The sequence below is a fragment of the Capricornis sumatraensis genome, chromosome 8, assembly GCF_032405125.1.
Source record: "Capricornis sumatraensis isolate serow.1 chromosome 8, serow.2, whole genome shotgun sequence".
NCBI classification, from domain to species: Eukaryota; Metazoa; Chordata; class Mammalia; order Artiodactyla; family Bovidae; genus Capricornis; species Capricornis sumatraensis.
In genome coordinates, this window is record NC_091076.1 from 90,183,129 (window position 1) to 90,208,528 (window position 25,400).

Sequence of the window (25,400 nt, forward strand, 5' to 3'; positions counted from 1 at the left end):
GCCCAGAATTCAGGCCTCAGCTTTTGGTAAATCTTCCCCTTATCACCTGCTCCCCAGCCTGGGTGCCTGGAAGATGGACTGGCAGAGACTGCTTTGTTGCATTTTATGTGTGCTTTGATGCCAGGAATGTCGCCTAGTATAATAAGTCCTTAGGGGGGCACATGGTGGGGGAGCCAAGCTCTCCTTGTCCTCCAGCTGCTCTGTCCCCTTCCCCTCTTCCCTGACTCCCGGCCTGAATCTGTAATAAATCTTTGTAAATAACTGTGCTGAGATTTCTCTTTCAGGGGAAAGGAGAGGGAGGAGGTAACAGGTTTCCCTGTGTGGTGGTCATCCAAGAGTCAGGTCCTCGACCCTTAAGTGTCCAGTCCTCTAACTTGGAGCCTTGACTGCAGACAAGCTCCAAACCCTCTTGGGAAAGACCTTAGGAGTTCTAGATACCACTAAGGATGGCTGAAAGAAGGCGGGGGAGAGGAGTCCTTCAAGAGTAATCGAAATCCTACAAAGGACCCGTCCCCACCCCCCTCCCCACAGGCCTCCCCTGGGGAAGATCCTTTTTTCTCCATAGTGCCAGGCTTTCGTGGCCCAACAAGGATGATGTCTCTGGGCTTCTTTCCAATTCCCCCTACCGTTAGGAATCTCTTTTCAAGCCTAACTTTGGCTTCAGTCCCCACTTCCGGACTTTGGGGGGTGGGGCCCGAGGGCTTGGGGGCGGGGCTGAGGAGAAGGGGCGGGGCTGCAGTCCTACGCACGTCCCGGATCGCTCTCGGGGGCGGACTCAGTGGCGGAAGTGGCGTCGGGAGATCTCTTTCCGCTCGGAGGCGCTGCTGGGGCGGCGGAGTCAGATTGCGGTTGCGGGTAGGAAGAGCTGGGGTCGTGGCTGACATGGAGCAGGTGGGTCCGCAAGAGGTCACTGGGACCAGGTGGTGGTCTTGCCAGCTACGAGGGCTACGTCTTGCCAGCGGATCCCGTCTTCCTAGCGGGTGTCCGTTCCTGGTTCCGTCCGACCCTTCCCACACCCCCTGCGCCCCACGTTCCGCCCCCTGCCTCAGCTCCACCCCGCGCGAGGTTCAGGGGTCTCCGGCGCTGACAGTCCGCGGCCCCGCCCACTCGAAAGAGTCCGGGAAAGGCGCCCCGGATCGCCCTCCATAGCTTTTCTTTTCACTGTGAGGGGGTGGTGTCTGGGTATTAAGAGCAAGAACTGGTTATGGGGAGGTGTCAGGGTTAAGAATGAGCAGGAAAATATCTGCAAGTTCCTGTAGGTCCCCGTCTCACTGTCATCCGGGCTCCCTCAACTTCCTTTGGAAATGGCAATGAATGACTTCTTAATGGACATCAGAAGGGCTCTTGGATATCTTTCTTGAGTTCTTAAAGGTGCATAACACGAGTGACACTAACCCGTAATTGAAATAGTGGATATGTGCCCCTTGCCCCCCTTTTGGCTTCCTCCGCGTCAGCATCCCCTTATTTTCTTCCTACTCCTCTGACTGCAGAAGTACCGTTTCACAGCCTCCTCTTGCCCCAGCCCGTTACTCTGTACACTGAATCTGAATGGTCCCATCTACTCTCATGGTTTCAGCTTTGCGTCCGTGTGTTCAGTGGCTCAGTCGTGTGTAACTGTGACCTCTTGGACTGTAGTTCTCCAGGCTCCTCTGTCAATGGGGTTATCCCAGCAAGAATACTGGAGTGGGTTGTCATTTCCTCCTCGAGGGACCGAACCTGAGTGTCCTGCGGCTCCTGTATTGGCAGGCGGATTCTTCTTTACCACTGAGCCACCTGGGAAGCCTAGCTTCAACTTTAGGGTACCAAAAAGGCACCCAGATCTCCAGCTTCAGCCAAGCCCCTCCCTGGAGCCTCAGGCTTGGCCATCCAGCTACCAGTTGGATGGCTCTCCTTCAGCTGCCACTCAGTCTGTCTGAAGTTGAACTACCCCATCCTAGCCAGAAACCTGAGAATTATCTTATGCTTCCTCTTCTTTCTCAGTTCTCATATCTAAGAGGTGACCTAGTCCAGTAACTTCCTTAACATGCTTCGCGCCTGGTCCCATGCCTCTGGCCCTGTTGTCAGCACCCTTGTTGATAGGTTTCTGACCAGGATTATTGCAGTGACTTTGCAGGAACTTCCAGTTCACGGCCGCCTGCAACCCAGTCTTCCAACTGTAACTCTTGTGGTCCTTGAAAAAGATGTCTCATAACGTCACTTCCTTGCTTAAAACCCTTGAATGGTTTCCCAGTCCCTATGGGAAAGGCTGAATCTTTAGCACAGATTACACGGCTCTCTTTCCTACCCTATGTGTACCCTGAGGTCCAATAATATGACATTGCAGGATGCGCTTGCCCACACCTTGCCATTTTGTGTCTCCATGGCTTTGCATGCACCAGCCCCACTGCCTAGAAAGTCCCTTCTCCTCTTACCTGCTGTCTACCTTCTACTTGACCTTTAGTGCTCTGCTCAGGCAGCATCACCTCGGGATCACCGCCCCTGCCCAAGGCTAAATATTGTCCCATCTGAGTCCCTGCAGCACCCTGTCCATAATAGCGTGATGATGGAGGATACAGACTCCTGAACTGGACTTCCTGGGTCCCAGGACTATTATGATATTGATGAAGGCAGTGCTTCAGTTTTGTTTGTCAAATGGAGATAGTTCTGTGCCTATCTGGTACAGTTATCATGAGGATTAAATGAAATAGTGTATGTTTAGGGCTTAAAACAGTGAGCACAGGCGTGCTCAGTAAATGAGTGTTAACTATTATTACTGTTTACATAAGAAGGATAAAGAACAGTGATTCTGACTTTTAATTTTATCAACTGCTGAGAACAGTTGATGTGGCTTCTCATTCTGTCTCAGAGCTCCAAAGCTTGACTCTTTGTCAGTAAATAAAATGCTGGGGTAGAGGGCATTAGGGGCAGGATCTGGGTTTGACTGGTGAGGATTCAAAACAGTAGAAGACCTAGATACCATCTCATTCTGCTCAGGAAATGAATCTGGAAATGGATAAATGTTAGAGGCCAAGCTGTTGGCTCAGAGATTAAAGCGTCTGCCTCCAATGCGGGAGACCCGAGTCTGATCCCTGGGTTGGGAGGATCCCCTGGAGAAGGAAATGGCAACCCACTCCAGTACTCTCGCCTGGAGAATCCCATGGACGGAGGAGCCTAGTAGGCTATAGTCCACGGGGTCGCAAAGAGTCGGACATGACTGAGCGACTTCACTTTCGCTTTCACTTTCAAGCATGAGTTCTAGAGAAATGTACACAGAACTCTGGGAACCCAAGGAAGAAAAAGGCCAAGAGTGACTTTCCAGAGGAGCTGACAGTTAGGGGCCCTCAATGAGAGAATGAGTACCAGCGGGAGGCAGAGACCAGGGTGGGCTCAAAGAAAGGAAAGCTATATCCTCCAGTTGAAGAGCTCCTTCAGGGGAGGGGGCTGAGGTGGGCATGAGGGCAGATTCCTTTCTTCACCTGGCCACGAAGAAGTATCCCCTTAGATTAGGAGCCTGCAGAGACCATGCCCTGGGGAGGTCTGGAGGCTTGGTACCCAAGTTTGAGGGCAGGGCCCTAGGGGTAAGGTCAGCATGCATGCCTGTGGGCTGGACCTGTGTTACAAGCCAGATTCTGGGCTTCTGTTCAAGCCCGGAGTGCCCATCTTCCTTGCCTCCGGCTGATAGATGCAGAAGCCTGGGTCAGATGGCTCCTCCTCCCTGTGGCTTTCCCAACCTCCCCAACTCTAGCCTGGGTCAGATGCTCCTTTCTCTGGGAGCCCACAGTCCTTTGTTCATCCCTCCCTGAAAGTGCTGATCGCAGCGTGGCACTCTGCCTTTATCTGTCAGCCTCCCTTCCCAGACCCGGACCCCCTGAGTGAATAACCCCAGGGACCAACACAGTGGCTGGCATGCTGTAGGCTCTCAGTTTACCTGCTGTGGTAAACCGAGCTCTCTGACACTCAGACTTGTTTGGGGGAAAGGGTGTGGGTGAGACCAGAAATTCTGTACATTTGACAGCTCACACTTGTTGCATTCAATGACAGATTGTTGGCCCCATTTTATAGACAAAGAAGCTGAAACTTGGGAGGTGAGGTCAGGTTCACTCAGCAGGAACTGTCTTCTGACTGCTGGTCTACAGTCATGTCCCAGAAACTGCCCTGGGCTCCCAGTCCCCAAAGGGACAGCTGCCGCATCAGCGGGACAAGGTACAAGGGAGGTATACCATCCTGCCTGTTGTATGCTCCTCTGAGCTTTTTCTGCCTGGGAAGAGGCTGGGCCGGGCCAGTGCTGGGAGGAGTCTGTTCTGAACCACGCCCACCCCTGCAGGGCCTTCTGTCATCTAGGCTCATAGGACTGAGATTGCCCTGGAAGATGGACCAGCCCTTTCCAAACTGACCTTGAGAACTCAACCTCATTAGTCCTGTTTTATCCAACAGCACTGAGGGGTGGGGTGGGGCCTGACTCACCAGCCCTTGAGTAGGCTGGGGTCATAGAGTCACAGAGCTAGGGACATCTCTGACATTTAACAGGGCCTGGCATGTGGAGGGAGCTGAAGGGCTGAGTAGATCTCAGTTTGATAGGATTTTCCAGTAAGTGAAAGTGAAAGAAAGTGAAAGTGAAGTCGATCAGTGTGTCCGACTCTTTGCGACCCCATGGACTGTAGCCTACCAGGCTCCTCTGTCCATGGAATTCTCCAGGCCAGAATACTGGAGTGGGTAGCCTTTCCCTTCTCCAGGGGATCTTCCCAACCTAGGGATCAAACCTAGGTCTCCCGCATTGCAGGTGGATTCTTTACCAGCTGAGCCACAAGGAAAGCCCTGTAAACTGTACTTCAGAACCTCCTGGGCTAGGGCAGTGTGGGAGCATCCTGTGATTAATACAGTTTCTGTTTTGGCTTGACTGGGGCCTGTTCACTTCCTCAGAAGGAAAAGGGAAAGAGCCTGGCTTGGCCTCTGAGATCTTACTTGTCACTGCTGCTGTGTCCTGGGCTCTTTAGGGACACAGTTCCCTGCTTCTCCAGGGAACTTCCCAAGCCCTCTGGTGGGGCAGAGTAGGGACCGGGAAGCCAACTGTGCCGAGGCTGATGGCACAGGCCACCGATCCCTGAACTACAGGAGAGCCTAATATGTACCATCCTGGGGCAGCTCCCTGAGATCAGGGCCCATCCTGCCATCCGGCAGTACTGGTGGACCCTCAGTTTGGGCAGAGCGCCGTGCTGCACGTGCCTGACACAGGGCCCTGCCTCTAACACTGTTCCCGTGGCCGCCGATGGTAGTCGTAGCTGCTGTTAATTAAACACAGGCACACTGCAGCTGTCATTTCTAATTCTTGCAATAGCTCTGTGATGTGGGCACTCCACCATCCCCGTTTTACAGATGAGAAGACTGAGTTTCAGAGAGACTCAAAGGCACACAGTGAAATAAAGAATGGCCTTTGGCTTTTGACTCCAGGTCTCCTGACCAACCCCCAAATCTATGCCCTTTCCCTTATTCCAGGGTGGTCCACAGGCCAGTGAACCTACTTGACGTGTGCATGGCCAAACACTGTGACCTGGGCCTCAAGGGCTGGAGGAGAGATGAGTTTGAGGCTCAAGTCTAGGGGTGTGGGGATTGAAGGGCTGAGCCAGGGTCCCGAGATCTGGGCTTGGGGAAGCCTGCGCTGAGAGTGAAGTTTGTCCAGGAGGCAACGTTTGAACTGGTCTCTAAAGAGTTAAGAGTGTCTCCCCCCCACCCCCCACCCCCACCCCCTGGGGAACTGGAGGCGTGAAGGGAGACCAAGTGGCCATGGGGTATCCTGGGAACAGCCAGTGTCTGGAGAGTATTGGGGGGGGGGTGTCAGTCCCATCACAAGAGAGGAGTGGTGGGCACCATCGCTATCCTAGGGGTTTAAACCTGCCCCCAGGCCTGTCCCTGTGAGTCTGGGCTCAGAGGAGAGGAGGGGAGCAGCCACCCTGCCTGAGGCTGCCTGGGAAACCAGCCCTCCCCCTTGCCTGCTGGTGGAGGAAGGGCCCGGGCTCTGGGTAACGCGAGACTCCAACTGAGGGTGGAGTCCAGTCCAGCAGAGGCTGGTCCGGTGGGGCCGCTCCTCCAGGATTGGGTGTGAGTGTGTGCAGGAGCACCTGTACATGTGATGCTGCGGGCATTCAGCACACTTCCTCAATATTTGCTGTGAGACTGATGCTGGAACCGGACAAGCAGCCGTGAGCAGGCAGGGTGTCCCTGATCCAGTGGGAGAAGACAGGCAGGAAGCAGACCAGTAAACGTATAATGTCTGCGGTGGTGGGTGCTGTGAAGAAGGAAGCAGGGTGAGGGGATGCAGGCTGTGGCTGAATGGAGGGTTCAGGGAAAGCCTCTCCAAAGGGAGGGAACGTTGCAGAGACCAAGGGGAGGAAATCCAGACACGACAGCAGGAGCAAGGGTCCTGGGGTAGGAGCGTGCTGGATGCGTCCACAGAGCAGTGTGGCTGGAGCAGAAGGTACCCGGGGAAGAGGAGGCTTGTAGGCCAGGGCAGGGACTTTGGCCTTTACTGTGGGGGAGCTGGAGGCTGTTGGAAGTTTGGGATGTCAAGGAGGTGCAACCTGACGTTTACTGGGGTTCCTCTCTCTGCTGTGTTGAGAACAGACTTGGGACCAGGGCAAGGAGGCAGTCAGGAAGCTGTAGCAAATGTGAGATGGTGGCTCAGGCAGGGTGCTGTTAGTGGTGAGCAGTGGCGGACACTGGCTAGACTTGGAAGGATTTGTTCATGGTTCGGATGTGGAGGGGAAGGCGCTGAGCTCTCTACAGGCTCTGGGGTCTTTTGACACCTCGCTCCCCACAGGCCCTGAAGGTGGCCACATTTGGGTTTAGCCCAGCACTGGGGGAAGCCCAGGTGCCCCTGGGGTCGGCTCCGCCCTGTCCAGGGCAGGCTGTGGGCAGGCCTCTTCAAGCTCCAATCTCGTCATTTCCACAGCTCCCGGCAACAGACGCCAGGAGTGAAGGAGAGGATGTCTGCAGGGGGCCGGCCGGGGCCACTGCCAGCCGGATTGCTTTCTCCTGGCCCGTCTGGGTGGTGTGTGGCCTCTTTGGTCTGCTGTCCTCCTTCCCTGAGCCAGCTTCCTCCCAGGATGGTCAGTGGCAGAATACAACCCGAGGCCAGCCTCTTCCGCACCCAGAGCCTCTGTCTCCTGCCCGTCTGTGGATTCTCCATTAACCTGGGCATCGTCAGAGTCTCAATCCAGAGCAACCCCAGCCCTGGCCTGCAGCCATCCCACAGAGGCTGAACTCGAGACTGTTTCCACCTAAGATAAGACAGGGGCCACGTTAGCTAGCCCTTCCACAGCAGTCACTCTTTGTCGGGGACTGTTCTGGGTCCTTACGTGTAATAAGTCGCCTAAACCTTATAATACCTCTAAGAAGTAGATACTACCATTATCCCATTTTATAGAGAGGAAAACCGAGGCACAGACAGGTTCAGTGACTAGTAAGATGGGAATCCGGGCTTCCCCAGTGGCTCAGCCGTAAAGAACCCACCTGCAATGCAGGAGTCGCAGGAGACCCAGGTTCAGTTCCTGGGTGGGGACCATCCCCTGGAGGAGGACGTGACAACTACTCCAGTGTTCTTGCCTGGAGAATCCCATGGACAGGGGAGTGTGGCATGCTGTAGTCCACAGGGTTGCAAAGAGTTGGACATGACTGAAGCGACAGCATGCTTGCGCATACAAGGGGGGGCACATGTTTTGAGCCCATGTCTCCTGCCCCCTTGGCCTGGGGAGAGGGTTTGGAGATGCTGCACTGCTCTGAGGTGAGAATCATTTCAGGACATAGATGAGGTGTTCGTCTGCTCAGGGTCACAGAGCTGGTGGAGGGAGCTCTAGCTGGAACTTGTGTAGGTTGGCCTGACCATCCGTGGAAAGCTGGGCAGAGGAGAGGGGGAGAGGCCCACAGAGGTGGCGGCGGTGGCCGTGGCTCCCATCTATGAAGGCCCTACTCTGTGGCGTCAGGGGCTGTTGTCCGAGCTCCCCACTCACTGCTGTCTCCTCTGATCCACCAGGCGGCCCAGGGTCCATACCGGTATCCCCCAGTCCCCGTTTCCAGGTGCAGCCTCGGAGTCTTGCTGAGTGAGTGACAGACATAGGCGCATTGCAGACTTGCTTTGGTCAGGAAATGTCAGCCAGAGACTGGTAGAGAGATGGTTGGAGCTTCCAGCCCAGGGTGTGACTGAGGCCTGGGAAGGGCCCTGTCTGTGCCCCAGCCACCCAAGAACTGGAGATAGGGCCCTGGGGGAGGTTGGCGGGGCAGGCACCAGTGGGAAGGGGTAGCATCAGAGGTCAGTCCGGGCTTCCCCCGAGAGCCTGTGCAGGGAGCCAGGACACCTCCCCCTCCCCAGGAGCGCACGCTTGCCTGGAGCCTCTGTAACTTGGCCCATAGTGCACACAGAGGAGGAAGCCTACGCTGAAGCCTTGGACAGCTTGCTCTGGGACATCCGGCACATGAACTGTGGAGCTCAGATTTCAACTCAGGCCTTTGGGGGCAGTTTATTACACATCACTGTCGTGTGTAAGCCCCCACACCTCTCACCTAAACGGCCTTGCCCACCCACTTGCTCCATCTCCACCCCCACCGGCCAAACAGCAGCCATCCTTCCCCTGACACTTCCATAAATGCCTGCTGCTGCTAAGTTGCTTCAGTCATGTCCGACTCTGTGCGACCCCGTAGACGGCAGCCCACCAGGCTCCCCCGTCCCTAGGATTCTCCAGGCAAGAACACTGGAGTGGGTTGCCATTTCCTTCTCCAATGCATGAAAGTGAAAAGTGAAAGTGACGTCGCTCAGTTGTGTCTGACTCTTAGCTACCCCATGGACTGCAGCCCACCAGGCTCCCCTTTCCATGGGATTTTCCAGGCAAGAATACTAGAGTGGGGTGCCATTGCCTTCTCCATCCATAAATGCCTATGGGGCAGCAATCATCGGTAGCAATCACAGATGGGAGATGCTGCCTTTTATTGTGGGAAAGCATACACAGCATGACATTTACCATTTTAGCCACTTTTAAGTGGACAGTTCTGTGGCACTAAGTATATTATCATTCCCCTTATTTAATGCAACTGAAGAAGCCGAAATCACAAGACTGGTGAGAGCAGACCGAGACTCAAACCCCGGCCTCAGAGGTACCCAGCTGCCTGCTGTCGTCTGCTGAGTGGTGACCCACTCAAAAGCTCCTGCTGCCCCCAGGCTAGCGTTTCCTGGGGCCAGTCAGAGAAGGCCTGGGAGGGCCCGTGAGGGGCCCCCAGAGCTTTCCCTGTGCCCAGAGACCTGCCTGGCCGCCTCCTCCCGACCCCTCTTACCCTTCTGACCCAGGATGAGAAAAACCACCAATCCCCCCGCCCACCCCACTCTCGCCAAGCAGCTGAGCTTCCACAAGCACATCAGGTGTCTCGTCTGCAGCCAGCCCAGGCCGACTTCTTCACGCCACACGTACTGCTCCCCTCCTGACACCTCTGAAGGTGCTGGGGAGGGGCTGGTGACAGCAGGCGGTGGGCTTGGCAGGGGGGCGCTGCTCCCAGGGGGCTGGGTGGCAGCAGCCCCCTGACACTCGTTCCTGCCTCCCCTGTCGTTCCTGCCTCCCCTGTCGGGAGGGTGGAGGCCAGCCTGCTCTGCCGGCAGCCGCCTCCCTCCATCCCCCCAGGCCAGTGTTCTGAGGACTGTAGAGAGCAGTTCAAGGCCAGGGTGGTTTTCATATCTGGAGCTGGCAGGTGGTCTCAGGGAACTCAAAACTTTCTGATGTCATCTGAGTGAATTTTTCAAACCACACCCATGGAGGTTCCTCAGCGTGACCCCGGATGGAGTTTGAGGGAAGGCTGACTTGTGGGGCTCTCTGTGGCCACATCCTATGGCAGGACCTATACAGTCCTGTTTTTATTCATTTTATTTATTTACTGTCTGCACTGCGAAGCTTGTGGCATCTTAGTTCCCCGACCAGGGTCTGAACGTGCACTCTGGGCAGTGAAGGTGTGGGGTCTTAACCCCTGAACCATCAGGGAATTCCCAGGTTTTATCTGTTTTCTTTGTTTTTAATTAATTTGTTTTTTAATTGAAGGATAATTGCTTTACAGAAATTGTGTTGGTTTCTGCCGAACATCAACATTTATTTTTTCTTAATTAAAAAATCATTTTATTTTTAATTGGAGGATAATTACTCTACAGTAGTTGGTGGCTCCTACTATGCACCAGTATGAACCGGAAGTATGGACATGTGCCCTCCCTCTTGAACCTCCCTCCCCCTCCCTCCCCCTCCCACCCCTCGAGGACGTCACGGAGCACCAGCTTCGGTTCGCTGCATCATACGGCAGATCCCCACTGGCTATCCGTTTTACGTATGGTCGTGTATACTGCTACTCTCTCTCAATACTACTCTCTCAAGTCATCACACGCTCTTCCGCCCTTGCTGTGACCATGAGCCTATTCCTTATGTTTGCATCTCCTTTGCTGCCCTGCAAATATATCTGTTTTATATATTGAGATCCTAGGTAAGGTTTTTCGGTTGATGTTGTTTTAAGTTTCTCTTGTTTAAAAGGTTTTTTTTTTTTTTTTAACGGACCTTTTCCCTGGAGGTTCAGGAGGGAAGGGACATATGTATACCTATGGCTGATTCATGTTGCTGTTTGACAGAAAACAGCAAAATTCTGTAAAGCAGTTATCCTACAGTTAAAAAATAAATACATTTTTTAAAAAAAAGGACTTTTCTCCGAGATAGGGAAATGGAGGCTTGCTAAGAAGGACTTGCCCAAAGTTATTCAGGTCTAATGGCTGCCCCTGAACTCATTCACCTCTTCCAGCTCTTGCTTATTTGGATGCTCAGTTTCTTTCATGGAGGAGGGTGATGCAGAACCTGCTCTCTCCGACTGTTGGCCGGAAGCCCTCACCCCTGCTGCAGAGCCCCCTGTGCTTGGCTCCCTCACCACCCCACCCCCCGCGTCGGCAGCTCTCTCGGGCTCCCCCAACACCTCTGCTCTCAGCCCCCCTCTGTGTCTCTCACTTCCACGTGGACGTCTGGGGGTGTGAGTGTCAGTGCTGTTGCACTCCAAGTGTGTCTCACACCCAAGCTGCTGCCACCCAAGTCCTGTCCTCAGAGAGCGAGGGAGAAAGCCAGGGGGCAAGACTAGACAGACCCGGGGGCAGAGGGGGCGTGGGGAGGCCACAGCGCCCTGCAGTGAGACAGGGAAGAGGGAAAAGGTGAAGGCAGGTAGGAAAGGAGAGAGAGAGACACGTAAGAGAAAACCGGAGAGAGGAATCTGATGGGGGTGGAGAGACACTCGCAGATGGGAGAGAGGTGGAGAGGAAGACCCAGAGAGAGGGCGGAATAAAGACAGACGTGGGAGGGGGTACAGAGACAGTTCCAGAGAATGGTGAAGAGGTGGCTTGTGAGAGAGACAGGAGAGAGGAGAGATGGAGACAGGTCTAGCAGAAGACAAGCGGGCTATTGGAGACGAGGAAATGTCACCCGCCCTAGGGCTGCGGCTGTGTCACAGTGAGGGGTGCTGAGCGTGGGGCCTGGCACCAGATCCGGCTGATAGATGCTGGGGGGTCCCGTTGCCAGCAGCCTCTTCTGGCCCTGCCTTCCAGAGCTGGTCCAGCTTTCCTTCAGCGTCCTCCAGATGAGCTTAGCATGGGCACCTCGAAAGAGTAGTAGCGGCTGGTGCTTCTGCGGAGAACAGTCGGTCCTGACTGTTGGGTTGGCACGGAGGTAGAGGGACGGGTGAGCCGGCTTGCTCAGAAACCCTGCTGGCCACAGAATGGGGGCTTGTTTTCAACTTAGTAGCTGAAGCATGGAAGAGACCAGACAGCAAATGTGTGGAGGGGACGGACGGCTATGGAGGGGGGACCGGTTAGATCTTGGCCTTCCCAGGATCAAGCACAAAGATCCAGGGCTCCCCTTCCAGTGGCCCCCAGACCTGCACCCTGGTTCTGCATGTGGGAAGACTTGGAGACTCTTCATGGGGTCCCAGAGACTCAGGCCCCACCATGCTGCTTCAGCTCCCCTCTGCTCTAGCCTAAACCTTTCCTTCCCCTGCCTGGGGGACAGGGCCTCTGAGGGCCCCTGCCAGCAGACTGCTAGGGCAAGGACCTTAGGCCTGGGGGCTGCTCAGCAGGGAGGGAGTGCCCCACTGCCCACTTTGTCTCTCGGGTTTATGAGGATTTCAACCTCATGGTCACATGGGCAGGTAAGGGAAGGATGGTCACATCCATTCACCTCCTGGAGCCTTGGCTGTCTTGTGTGAGGATAGGAGGAACCATTCTGCCCTGTGTGGACATGGAACGCAGTGAGATGACTGGAGAAGGTGAAGTAAGTAAGCAAGTAAGTAAAGTCGCTCAATCGTGTCCGACTCTGTGACCCCGTGGACTGTAGCCCACCAGGCTCCACCCTCCATGGGATTCTCCAGGCAAGAGTACTGGAGTGGGTTGCCATTTCCTTCTCCAGGGGATCTTCCCAACCCAGGGATCGAACCCGGGTCTCCCGCGTTCTAGGCAGAAGCTTTAACTTCTGAGCCACCAGGGGAGAAGGTGAATGCCGGTAAATTCACTGGGACTGGGGAAGGAGGGTGTGAGGCTCTGAGGAGAGGGCCTTGGGGCTGCCACTTGAAAGGACTGGGGAGACTTGGGTGTAAGGCCCCCAAGGCAGGACCAGGCTGCCACTTGAAGGGACCTAGAAGGCCAGGGTGGCCGTCGTAGTAAGATGATGGGGCCCTGTCTTGTGAGAGTAGCGGTAAGAGGAACCAGGCAGGCCCCGTCCTGCGAGGGCCACCATGAGGAGGGTGTATTATCCTCAGACCAGCGGGGAGCCCTTGGAGGCTTGTGAACAGGGAATGGCAGGATCTGATTCATGTTCTGAAAAGCTTTCTCTGGCTGTCACGTGGAGGTGGTTGCTGTGGGTGGGGGGAGAGAAAGCCTGGAGATGCGCCCACCCATTAGGAGCATGCTGGAGAGAGCTGGTTGGGCCTGAGGCGGGGGTGGCCGAGAGAAGGGACCAAGATGCCATCCCACCATTCCTCCAGGGCTGGCCTGTGCAGAGACACTGCTCTAGGAAGTCCCTCCCAGTTGCCATGGATCAGGGGGTGGGAGGGTAGGGCTGGCTGCTGGGAGGGAATGTGGCTTTGTGCTTGGAAAACAAAGAACAGAGCTTGGGGCTGACTTCTCCTGGGGGTGGGGACCGGCCCAGAGGCTGCTGACAGGCCCAGAGGCTGCTGACAGGCCCAGAGGCTGAACTACAGGGCAGGGCTTAGCAGGAGCAATCTGTGGCCCCAGACGTCAGGGAAGACCCAGGAGGCCCCCAAGGGTGACCATGGGGCTGCAGGACTTTGCCTGGGGTGGGGGGGTGAAGAAGCAGGACAGAGGGAGAAGGATGCTCAGACCCCTCCAGCCTGGAAGTCAGGCAGAGGGAAGTGAGGCAGAGAGGGCCCTGGGCCACAGAGTTAGGCCGAGGGTGGGGGGCAGATGTGTTTGGAAACAAATGGGGGTCCTGGGGCTGCGTTCGAACGGACGAAGGAGGTTCCCGGGCACTCCTGGACCCTGACCCCAGGACCTGACCAGCCATCCTGCCTCCCTGCAGCCCTGCTACTGAGGCCCAGCCCACCCCGGCTGGAGGTGGGGGCCCACCAGGATGAGCAAGCTGTCCGGGGACCTGCTGGGCCGCGACCTGGAGCGCAGCCTGCCGGCCGTGGCCTCCCTGAGCTCATCGCTATCCCACAGCCAGAGCCTCTCCTCGCACCTCCTCCCACCACCACTGCCGGAGAAGCGCCGGGCCATCTCTGACGTCCGCCGCACCTTCTGTCTGTTCGTCACCTTCGACCTGCTCTTCATTTCCCTGCTCTGGATCATTGAGCTGAACGTGAGTGGGGCTGAGGCTGGGGGCGCAGGTCAGGTTGGGGGAGGGGAATTGCTTGGGCCTTGGAGGGTTGCATCTGGGGTGTATTGATTTCCGGGTAAAATGAAGAATGAGACTAGAAGAATAGCTGTTCTCATTTTCCAGAGAGAGAAACACAGAGACGTTATGTTGCTTATCCGAGGTCTCTCAGCAAGTGTGTGAAGAAGGCAAGGTTTGAACCCAGACTCGAGCCCCAGAACTCACACCTCTGCACCACACTGGCCCCTAGTGGACACACTTGAGAGAGGAGGCGGGATCCCAGAGGGCTCTCGTGGAGCTATCAGGGCCTTTGTCTTCTTTCTGCTCTACATTGCTCTCTGGCTTAGTTCATTCATTCATTCAGCAAACATTTCTGAGTCCCGGCTGTGTCCCAGGCGCTGTGCCAAAAGCAGAGGGAACAGTGGGTGGCAATCGTAAAGACTCCCAGTGACGCCCAGCTTTCCTTCCCCACCTTGGGCATTCTTCCAGTGTCCCCAGTTTTGGCCTTTTGGTTTTGGTGAGATTCCACCTAATGGTCTGGAGACAGAGCTGCCTGTCAGGGTGTGGTCTGCCCACCCCCCCACCCCCACCACCCCCAACCCCTGCCACGCAGTGCTTGGCCAGCTGGCAGTGGAACCTAATCTCCAGGTGCTGACAGGGCAGAGCAGGACCTGATGCAGAGGTAGGAGCATGGAACCAGGGCATCCTGGGCTTGGTCCCCTGTCCCAGCTTCTGCTCTGTAGCAACTGTGTGAGCTCAGCGAGGGACTCAGCCTCTCCGAGCCTCCCCTTGTTCTCTTTCTGCAAAGTGGGTCAGAGTTCTGGATGGCACGTGTTCTTCCTCCAGGTCTCAAGCTCAGTCAGTTCAGTCGCTTAGTCGTGTCTGACTCTTTGCGACCCCATGGACTGCAGCACGCCAGGCTTCCCTGTCCATCACCAACTCCCGGAGCTTACTCAAACTCATGTCCATAGAGTCGGTGGTGCCATCCAATCACCTCATCCTCTGTCATCCCCTTCTCCTCCTGCCTTCAATCTTTCCCAGCATCAGGGTCTTTTCCAGCCAGTCAGTTCTTCACATCAGGTGGCCAAAGTATTGGAGTTTCAGCTTCAGCATCAGTCCTTCCAATGAATATTCTGGACTGATTTCCTTTAGGATGGACTGGTTGGATCTCCTTGAAATCCTAGGGTCTCTCAAGAGTTTTCTCCAACACCACATTTCAAAGGCATCAATTCTTTGGTGCTTAGCTTTCTTTATAGTCCAACTCTCACATCCATACATAACCACTGGACAAACCATAGCCTTGACTAGACAAACCTTTGTCGACAAAGTAATGTCTCTGCTTTTGAATACGCTATCTAGGTTGGTCATAGCTTTTCTTCCAAGGAGTAAGCGTCTTTTAATTTCATGGCTACAGTCACCATCTGCAGTGATTTTGGAGCCCCAAAAAAATAAAGTCTCCCACTGTTTCCATTGTTTCCCCATCTATTTGCCATGAAGTGATAGGACCGGATGCCATGATCTTAATTTTCTAAATGCTGAGTTTTAAGCCAACTTTTTCACCCTCCTCTTTCAGTTTCATCAAGAGGCTCTTTAAGTTCTTTGCTTTCTGCCATAAGGGTGGTGTCATCTGCATATCTGAGGTTATTGATATTTCTCCCAGCAATCTTGATTCCAGCTTGTGCTTCATCCAGCCAAGCATTTCTGATGATATACTCTGCCTATAAGTTAAATAAGCAGGGTGACAATATATAGCCTCGACATACTCCTTTCCTTATTTGGAACCAGTCTGTTGTTCCATGTCCGGTTCTAACTGTTGCTTCTTGACCTGCATACAGATTTCTCAGGAGGTAGGTAAGGTGGTCTGGTATTCCCATCTCTTTAAGAATTTTCCACAGTTTGTTGTGATTCACACAGTCAAAGGCTTTGGCGTAGTCAATAAAGCAAATGTTTTTCTCGAGCTCTCTTGCTTTTTCGATGGATGCCAACAGATGTTGGCAATTTAATCTCTGTTTCCTCTGCCTTTTCTAAATCCAGGTTGAGCATCTGGAATTTCACAGTGGAAGCCTGGCTTGGAGAATTTTGAGCATTACTTTGCTAGCATGTGAGATGAGTGCAATTGTGTGGTAGTTTGAGCATTCTTTGGCATTGCCTTCCTTTGGGATTGGAATAAAAACTGACCTTTTCTGATCCTGTGGCCACTGCTGAGTTTTCCAAATTTGCTGGCATATTGAGTGCAGCACTTTCACAGCATCATCTTTCAGGATTTGAAATAGCTCAACTGGAATCCCATCACTTCCACTAGCTTTGTTGGTAGTGGTGCTACCTTAGGCCTTTGGCCTTAGGCTTTGCATTCCAGGATGCCTGGCTCTAGGTGAGTGATCATACCTTCATGATTATCTGGGTCATGAAGATCTTTTTTGTGTGGTTCTGTGTGTTCTTGCCACCTCTTCTTAATATCATCTGTTTCTGTTAGGTCCATACTGTTTCTGTCTTTTACTGTGCCCATCTTTGCATGAAGTATTTCCTTGGTATCTCTGGTTTTCTGGAAGAGATCTCTAGTTTTCTTGAAGAGATCTCTAGTCTTTCCCACTCTGTTGTTTTCCTCTATTTCTTTGCATTGATCACTGAGGAGGGCTTTCTTATCTCTCTTTGCTATTCTTTGGAACTCTGCATTCAAATGAGTGTATCTTTCTTTTTCTCCTTTGCCTTTTGTGTCTTTTCTTTTCACAGCTATTTGTAAGGCTTCCTCAGACAACCGTTTTGCCTTTTTGCATTTCTTTTTCTTGGGGATGGTCTTGATCACTGCTTCCTGTACAATGTCACAAACCTCCGTCTCAATCTCAGGGGTCAGGAAAACAATGACTGTTGTTACAGAGGAGGAGCTTAGAGAAGGAGCTGGTTCAGGGGTGAAGTTTGATTCTGGGCATGTTGAGCTGGAAAGCAAGGCAAGGCTCTGAGGGTGATGCTCCTTTGTGCACAGAGGTGAGCTGGCACCTTCAGCCAGAAGGAGCCACAGCCGTGACCTTAAGGACCATCTTAACTGATGAGAGAGCTGAGGCTCAGCGAGGTTTAGGGCCATTTGAAGAGTTTCTGAGGTCTTAAACCTTATTCCTTTGGACAATCCCCTTGGGCTTCCCTGGTAAAGGATCTGTCTGCAGTGGAGGAGACCCAGGTTTGATCCCTGGGTTGGGAAGATCCCCTGAAGAACGGAATGGCAACCCACTCCAGTATTCTTGCCTGGAGAATCCCATGGACAGAGGAGCCTAGCGGGATACAGTCCATGGGGTCACAAAGAATCGGACACGACTGAGCAACTAACACTTTTGCTTTCCAGCGTCAAAGCGGGCACTAAAATTCACACACATCCTTCATTAAATGTATGTATAATATTTTCTTGACAGAAAAGAGCTGAAAAAATGTTTGGCGATTTTACTTTGGCAGCGGTATGGCTATACTGGCTGTAATAGCTCAGCAGTCATCATGCAGACGTGAAAATCCTTGTGGAGTGAGAAAATCTAACGTCCAAATTATTTTCACATTTGACAAAGAGTTTCAGAATGCTGAATTTAACAGTTCATAGCATTAACATCATGTTTCTCTTGGTGGCCAAAGTTTTACTAGTTATTCAATTTTGCCATTTTCATACTTTGAAACATGTATTTTTAGTTTTTTTTTTTTTTTAATATTTATTTACTTAGTTTGACTTACTATTTACTTACTTGGGGAAAGAAATGGCAACCCACTCCAGTATTCTTGTCTGAAGAATGCCATGGACAGAGGAGCCTGGTGGGCTGCGGTCCATGGGGTTGCAAAGAGTCGGACACGACCCATTTGACTGGGTCTTAGTTGTGTCACATGGGATCTAGTTCCTTGACCAGGGATTGAGCCGAGGCCCCCTGCATTAGGAGCACAGAGTCTTAGCCACTGGTCCTTAAGGACCATCTTACTGGTGAGAGAGGAGGCTCAGCGAGGTTCAGGGCCATTTGAAGAGCTTCTGAGGTCTTAAGCCTTATTCCTTTGGACGACCCCCTTGGGCTTCCCTGGCAGCCCCACCAGGTGACCACCAGGGAAGCCCCTATTCTCAGTTTTCTATCAGACTGTGTGTTGCCCAGTGTATGCAAGGACCCTGACCAGGCTGTAGGACCAGCGCCAAGGTCTTGCAGCCAGAGCTGGCAAAACAGGAGCAGGAACTGTACTGTCCTGAGTCCTGATGCAGTGGGCTGGCCAGTGGGTATGCAGGCAAGGGAGAGTTCTCTGTAAAGAGAAAAACCGTGGAAGAGAGAGCTCTGTGGACAGTGACTCTGGAGCCCAAGAGGGCGTAGTCTGAGGAGTAAGAGGAGGATCAGGCTGGGGTGGGTTGTGATGTCAGCAAGGCGTTTGACTCCATGGGGTGCAGAGTGGTCTTGAGGCTGAGGCATTGGGTGGGGATGCACCAGGGCTCGAGGCTCAGTGAGGGGCTGTCCAGATGGCTGGCTTTTGCCCTGAGCATCAGAATCACTCAGGAGCTTTACAGCCATTCCAGATGCCCAGCTCACCCCGAGATTCAGACCCAGTGTCTCTTCTGTATCTTTAACACCTCATCCCCCCACCACCGCCCCAATTCAGATCCTCTTCCAGAGATCAGAAGCCCTGATCTAGGTAATCGTGAAGGGTCTTCCCCTTCAGGGCTCCCAAACTCCATCCCCCAGAGTCCCCTTGTGCCCCTCTACTCTGGGGGCTGGCACCCCACCTGCAGAGGCACGGGCCTGCCACCCCATTCTGCCTGAGGCATCAGGCTGCAGTCTAGCTCTCAATGGGCATCCTGACTCCTTACTCCCCAGACAGGCTCTCAGGGATCCCATTGAAAATGTGTGGGTGGCTAGGGCAGGGGCAGAGGCAAGGACCAGGCTGCTCACTCTGCATGCCATCCTCTCTAGCAGCTTGATGGATTTTGCCCATTAAGTACAAACCTAATCAATCGATTTGCCACCTGGGGCTCCGTCTGATACCACTGCCCACCCTTGGCCCCCGTCACCCCAGATGGATGCTTGGCTGGGAAGATGGAGCACTGCAGCGGTGGGAGGGAGAGGAAATTATGGGAGAGGCCGGCTCCCAGCTCCCTGTCTGCCAGCATAGCGCCTGCATAGGGCCCATCACCTCCCAAGGCCCTCCAGGCCTGCCCCTTCCTAGGCAGTGTGCTCACGAGTGTCAGGAGGCTCAGCTCTGCCTGTCTGGACTGCCTGGATCCTTAGAGGAACAGTCTCAGCGCTGGGGTCTCAGGCTGAGCTCGCCTGGTGCCTCAGGGCTCCTCGGTGGTAGCTGAGCATTTACAGCCCCTCCTCCAAGTTCCACCTGCTCCCTCTGGGAGGACAAAGGGCAGCTTTGGGGACTTGGTCCTAGCCACCTCTCTCTTCCAGACCAACACAGGCATCCAGAAGAACCTGGAGCAGGAGGTCATCAACTACAACTTTAAAACTTCCTTCTTTGACATCTTTGTGAGTGGCCTTGGAGATCCTGCGGGCAGAGAGGGAGCAGGGACAGGGGTCTTTGGCTGGATTTTCTTCTTCCTGCAGCACGCATCCTAATCTGATCAGGGAGCCCTCTGTATTCAAGCCTGTTCCCAGATGAGGTCCCGCTTTCAGAGAGCCCCAAGTGGGAGGGGAAGACAAGACCCCCGTCCAAGGAGGTCACATGTAATCCCCAAAGAAGCACTGACTTGGCCTCGGCCATTCTCTGCTGGGGCGTGCACACTGCTTGGGGAGCCTGGGGGAGCAGGTTGGAGGGGCTGCCAGCCTTCAGCCGGGGTGGGGCCCGTGGCTGCCTGTGATGGCTCCCCCACTCCCCTGCCAGGTCCTGGCCTTCTTCCGCTTCTCCGGACTGCTCCTGGGCTATGCCGTGCTGCGGCTCCGGCACTGGTGGGTGATTGCGGTAAGATGCCACTTTCCTGGCAGCGTTCGGGCCCTGGTGGGGCTGGCTCATGGGATGGGATGGAGGAGGACTTACTCCCCAGGCTCCGTCTTTGCTTTGTCTGTTTGTCTCTCCCTCCCCTGGGCAGGTCACCACACTGGTGTCCAGTGCATTCCTCATCGTCAAGGTCATCCTCTCTGAGGTCAGTGGCTCGGGGTCTGGCTGGTCTGGTGGGCATCCGGCCTGTGGGATGGGCTCGTCCCAAGAAGGGACTGCTTCTCTGACTTTGGGTTTCTGTCCCTGTTGTCAGGGTTGGGTGAGGGGGATTCCTGCCCTTGGCTTTTTCTAAGGGGTCAGCTTCACTGGCTTTGCCCATTTGTCCTGCTGAAACCCTAAGAACAGAAAGTTCCTCCTTCAGCCTGACCTTACTGTATCTTGCTGTAGAATTCATTAATCCCTCCATCTCAGAGGCATGTGCCACAGGGGGTGCCCAAGCAGCTGGTACCAGGAGTGGGGTGTAGGCCAGAGTCAGCAGCCCCGGGGTGGGGCTCTGGGTCCAGGGTGACCCCCGGCTGTGGCGCTCAGCCCCCTCCCTCCGCAGCTGCTCAGCAAAGGGGCCTTCGGCTACTTGCTCCCCATCGTCTCCTTTGTCCTCGCCTGGCTGGAGACCTGGTTCCTTGACTTCAAAGTCCTACCTCAGGAGGCTGAGGAGGAGCGATGTGAGTGCCGGGGGATGAGGGGATGCAGCGAGGGTCACCCCCACCCAAGAGAGGAGAGTTTCTGGCATGAGGGCCAGTTCTGAGCTCTCTTGCCAACTCTGCCTCCAAGAGCCTTAAAGAGAGCCCGGGCCGGGGGACCCTAGGCTGCCAAGGCATGATTGTCCTTGGTCTGGAACGATGGCTGCCCACGTCTGCCCCCCAGGGTACCTTGCCGCCCAGGCTGCTGTTGCCCGAGGACCCCTGCTCTTCTCCAGCGCTCTGTCTGAGGGCCAGTTCTATTCACCCCCAGAATCCTTTGCAGGTGAGGGTTGGTGGGTAGGGGAACTACCTCCAGGGAGGGGCTTTATGAGGAGCAGGATGGCTGGGTCTATGCTTCTCGTCCCATCAGCACCCTGGGGAGAGCGAGCAGTCCTCTCCCACACACTGTCTTATCCCCCTACACACCATTGCATTTGTACCCCAATCCCTCACCTCCCCACCTCTCCTCCCCACCTCTTCCCATTGTCCCCCATGCTTGTTTTTCTGCAGGGTCTGACAATGAATCCGATGAAGAAATTGTTGGGAAGAAAAGCTTTTCTGCCCAGGTATTTGGCTGCCTACCCCTACCTGGGGTGGGCACCCCAGAGAGGAGCCAGCACTGGGCTCGGCCAGGTGGGCAGGGGCTTCCCAGAGGAGGGCAGACCTTAGGCAGCCTGAAGGCCTGTCAGTGTCCATCTGAGTGTCTGGCTCACCGTCAGGCCTAGTGGTCTCCTTCCTGCCTGGGCCCCAGGGTAACAACTACAGCACCTGGCCCCCAGGAGCTCACAGGGTACAGGAGACCAGCCCAGACCCTGCATCTGGACATCCAGCTGAATCAGGCCTTTGAAAGAGATGTGTGGAGTGTCTAGAGAAAGACCCAGAGGGGTGCAGCTCCCAGGCTGACCGCTTCCTGCCTCCCCTCCCTGGCCAGGAACGGGAGTACATCCTTCAGGGGAAGGAGGCCATGACGGTGGTGGACCAGATCTTGGCCCAAGAAGAGAACTGGAAGTTTGAGAAGAATAACGTAAGAAACCTTTCTCCCACGGGAGCCTGAGAGTTGGCTTGTAGGGAGTTTTCCCTCCCTTTTCCGAGGCCTGAGAAAGAAGCCCAAAGATTGCGCGGGTTGGAACCCTATTTCTGCCCAGGGGAGGGGGCTGGGCCCTGGAGTCAGCCCCTTGGCCTGGATTGGACATTTCTAGCGCCCCTCCCCCTGCCCCCCCCGGCCCCGCCCCTGCTGCTCTGCTGCCTCAGCTCCAGCTTTGAAGGGGAAGCCAGGCTTCTGTGCTGTGTCCGGTGTTTTGTTTCATGATCAAAACAATATTATCTAGAAAGATGGCAGAGAGCTTGGAAAACAGGGGGAAAACATCCCGGTCCCTTTCTCTGGCCAGTTCCCCTGGCAGCCTCGGCGGCCCGGAGACACGGGCCTTCGTGGTTGCAGCTGCAGCTGTGCTCCTGCCTTTTAACTTGATATCAAAAGCCTTTCTCTCCTCATGGCAAGACATTTGTCAAAACCAATGTTTTTTAATGGCTGCTCAGATATCCCCCAAACTCCTAAAGTTTTCTCCTCTGGGCTGTTAAAATCCTGCCCTGCCCGTCACCCATTCCTGCCCCACCCCGGCTCTCTTCTGCCCTCCACTCACCTCCCTGCTGCCCTTCTGTCCCTGCCATAGGAATATGGGGACACTGTGTACACCATCGAGGTTCCCTTTCACGGCAAGACCTTCATTCTGAAGGTGGGTGATGGAAAGAGTGCTCTGGAGCCTCTTGCTCTGCCTCGGCCTCCAGGAAGGGCCTGGTGGTGTGGGGACCCTCCCGCAGGTTTCTCCCACCCAGCAGGAAGGGGCTGGTGTGCCCAAGTACATCTGGCACCATCCAGCCCTCTGCCCGCCCCGCCCCAGACCTTCCTGCCCTGCCCCGCGGAGCTGGTGTACCAGGAGGTGATCCTACAGCCTGAGAGGATGGTGCTGTGGAACAAGACTGTGACCGCCTGCCAGGTGAGCTGAGCCGGCAGCCCAGGCCCGGCACCCCTCGGGGCAGAGCCACGTGGCAGGTGAGGGCGTGGCCCAGTGTGAACAGTGAACCCCTTGGGGACCCGGGTCACATCACTGAACTACTCTGGGCCTCTGCTTCCCCATTTGTAAAATGGGGATGGTGGTAATAGTTTCCTCCAAGAGAGAGTCCAGAAGATGGAAGGACGAAATGCTCAGAGTGTTGGTCCCAGCGCCCATGAATGGAAGTGGCTCCTAATTACGGGGCCTGAGCAGAGAGCCGTCTGACCTGGGGGCCTTCCTGAGATGCTGGGCCCTTCCCTGGGGTTTTCCTGGGGTGGCTGCACCTTACGTCGGCCCTGACGCCCGCAGATCCTACAGCGAGTAGAAGACAACACCCTCGTCTCCTATGATGTGTCTTCAGGGGCCGCGGGTGGCGTGGTCTCCCCCAGGTAAGCCCCCCTACCCGCCCCCTCAGGCAGGCCTCCTGCCCTCGGACCTTCTACGCATCTAATCATCTAATCATCATCTAATCATCCCCCTCCAGGGACTTTGTGAATGTCCGACGCATCGAGCGGCGCCGAGACAGATACCTGTCCTCGGGCATTGCTACCACGCACTGCGCCAAGCCCCCAACGCACAAATACGTCAGGTGAGCTGAACTTTGCCTGGGGTCATGCGCACTGGCTCCTCCCCTCGTGGCCGTGAGAATAGGGCACGACTGGTGTATACAGCTGTGCACTTTCTCCTGCTGAGGGCGCCTTCCTGTACCCGGTCCCACTGTGCTTAATCCTGCTTATCTGGAACCACCACCAGGCTCGGGGGAGCTCCAGAGTAGACCAAGGATGGCGATGAATAGGGACCAGCCGGGAAGGGGGCTGGGAGCCATGAGGTGGCTGGTCTAGGGGACCAGCGCAGCAGGAGGCTCTGTGTTCTGAAGCATCACCTTCCTGCCTTTCATCCCGTTCTCCCCGTCCCTTGGCCTTGCATTACCCTCATGGTGCTTGGAGGTACCCAAAGGAAGAGGCCTGAGTCCTCTGCTGCCTGTTCACGGCCTCCTCCAGCCCCCCCTGCTCTCTAGTCCTAGCGCTGTGGGTGGCCTCCTCCCACATACCCGACACTTCCCCTTCGGTCTTGGGGTTCCGCAGAGAGCGCTGTTCTTTGCGTGTCAGCCCGGGGCTCTGGTCTCACCACCACCGCAGTGTTTGCTGGGTGATGGGCAAGCTCGTTTCCCCTCCTGGCGCCAGCTCCCTTATCTGTAGAGGCAGGGGAGCTGATGGGATGGGAATCCTACCGCTCAGGCCTGAGGCCTCCCAACAAGGCCCCCCCTCGTGGAGCCCCGCGGCTCTGCACTGCTCCCAGAGCTGGAGCTGGAAGGTGGTAAACGCCCTGCCCCTGGGGCTGTGCAAACATCGACTGTTGGAGGAGGATTCGAGCACCCCATGGCAGGTGGGGTGGGGGCCTGTATCATGTGGCCTCTGGGACACCGTTCTGGTCCTGCTGAAACCAGCAGCTCCCTTCCCCCTTCTACCTCAGTCCAAGGTGGGTCAGGGCAGAGCAGGAATCAGGGGTTTCGCCTGGCTCCAAGGTCCCCCACCAATGTGTCTCTCCTCAGGGGAGAGAATGGTCCTGGGGGCTTCATCGTGCTCAAGTCGGCCAGTAACCCGCGAGTCTGCACCTTCATCTGGATCCTTAATACAGATCTCAAGGTGGGCGTGCTGGGGCCCCGAAGCAGGCTCTGCGGAGTGGAGGGGGCTGTGCTGTGTGACCTTGGGCGTCCCTGCTCTCCGCCTCCTTTCTTCCTCTGAAACTGGGGGCAGGGTCCAGATGGTCTTCTCGCCCTGAGGCCCTGTGCCTCCCCTCTTTACCTCTGACTCCTGAGGCCCGAGGAAAGGTGGCTGGCTGCCAGCCCACCCCCTCCCAGGTCTGTTTGTGTGACTCGTGCCAAGACCCGGGCACAGCATGTTCTTCCTGCCAGGGGTGGGGGAGAGGGCGGCCTTGGCTGCATGCCAGAGCTGCACCTGCATTCGGACGCCAGTTGTTGAGGGGAAGCCCCTGCCGAGGGCTGGCCTTCCTGGAACTTCTCCTTGCCTCCCCCAGGGCCGCCTGCCCCGGTACCTCATCCACCAGAGCCTCGCAGCCACCATGTTCGAATTTGCCTTCCACCTGCGGCAGCGCATCGGAGAGCTGGGTGCCCGGGCATAAGGGTGCCTCCTCATCACCCTGCGGGCCAGGGTCCTGTCGCCACGGCCTCCAGAGCCAGAGGGGGCGCTGCTCGGGCTTCCCGCTGCCCACTGAGGACCTGGCCTCGGCAGTGGGGAGGGGGGAGCTTCCTCCACAGCAGCGCTGTGACCTGAGCTCCCGCCCTACACCGAGCCTCACTGCGCCTGGGGGCGGCCATGAGCTGGCTGAGGGCTCAAGCTCTGGGACTCTGCCACTGCGCCGAATGGGTCTTTCCTGCCAATGGTTACACGGCCTCCCTGCCTCTGGGAGGAAGAGACCCACTGTCTCCTACCTGGCCCAGGGCGGGGTCTGGAATGGGAGCCACGGACTCAGCGGGAGAGGACCCTGGGCAGGACTGAAGTTGGGGCAGCTCATCACCAGTGTGAAGGTGTGGGAGCTCCGCGCTCATCATGGTTTTTTAGGATTATTTAAAGGGTCTGGGACCTTTCTCCACTTGCACTTCCACTTGTAGGGGTGTGGGTGGCAGGTGGGGGTGGTGGGCACTGGCAGGGAGCCTGCGCCTCCCAGGTTCTCTCCAGGTTGCCGCCCTCCACCCCCACCCCCCAGTGCCTCCTTGGGGACCTTTGTAATTTGAGCCAATTAAAAACAGAAACTCAAAAGACAGCCCCTGCAGCCTGGCCTCTTGAGAGTGAAAAAAAACAAAAGGGCAGCACGTAGGGCCTAGGGGAAGGAACCCTGCTACAGCCTACACA

The 25,400-nt window shown here is 55.5% G+C and overlaps 1 protein-coding gene across 2 annotated transcripts; it reads left to right on the forward strand.

Moving 5' to 3' along the window:
• The first annotated feature begins 791 nt into the window (after positions 1 to 791).
• Positions 792 to 25,254, forward strand: STARD3 (StAR related lipid transfer domain containing 3). Of its 2 annotated transcripts, XM_068976839.1 has the most exons (15): positions 792 to 891; positions 13,560 to 13,838; positions 19,250 to 19,327; positions 19,683 to 19,760; positions 19,888 to 19,941; positions 20,341 to 20,458; positions 20,661 to 20,759; positions 20,987 to 21,042; positions 21,408 to 21,500; positions 22,147 to 22,209; positions 22,375 to 22,470; positions 22,837 to 22,916; positions 23,012 to 23,116; positions 24,080 to 24,173; positions 24,565 to 25,254. In XM_068976839.1, the coding sequence occupies exons 2-15, from the start codon at positions 13,611 to 13,613 to the stop codon at positions 24,667 to 24,669; spliced, it is 1,347 nt and encodes a 448-aa protein (XP_068832940.1). In that variant the 5' UTR covers positions 792 to 891; positions 13,560 to 13,610; the 3' UTR covers positions 24,670 to 25,254. The 2 variants fall into 2 exon arrangements, with proteins under 2 accessions (XP_068832940.1, XP_068832941.1); XM_068976840.1 differs by lacking the exon at positions 792 to 891 and having other exon boundaries at positions 13,365 to 13,838.
• The last annotated feature ends 146 nt before the right edge of the window (positions 25,255 to 25,400 follow it).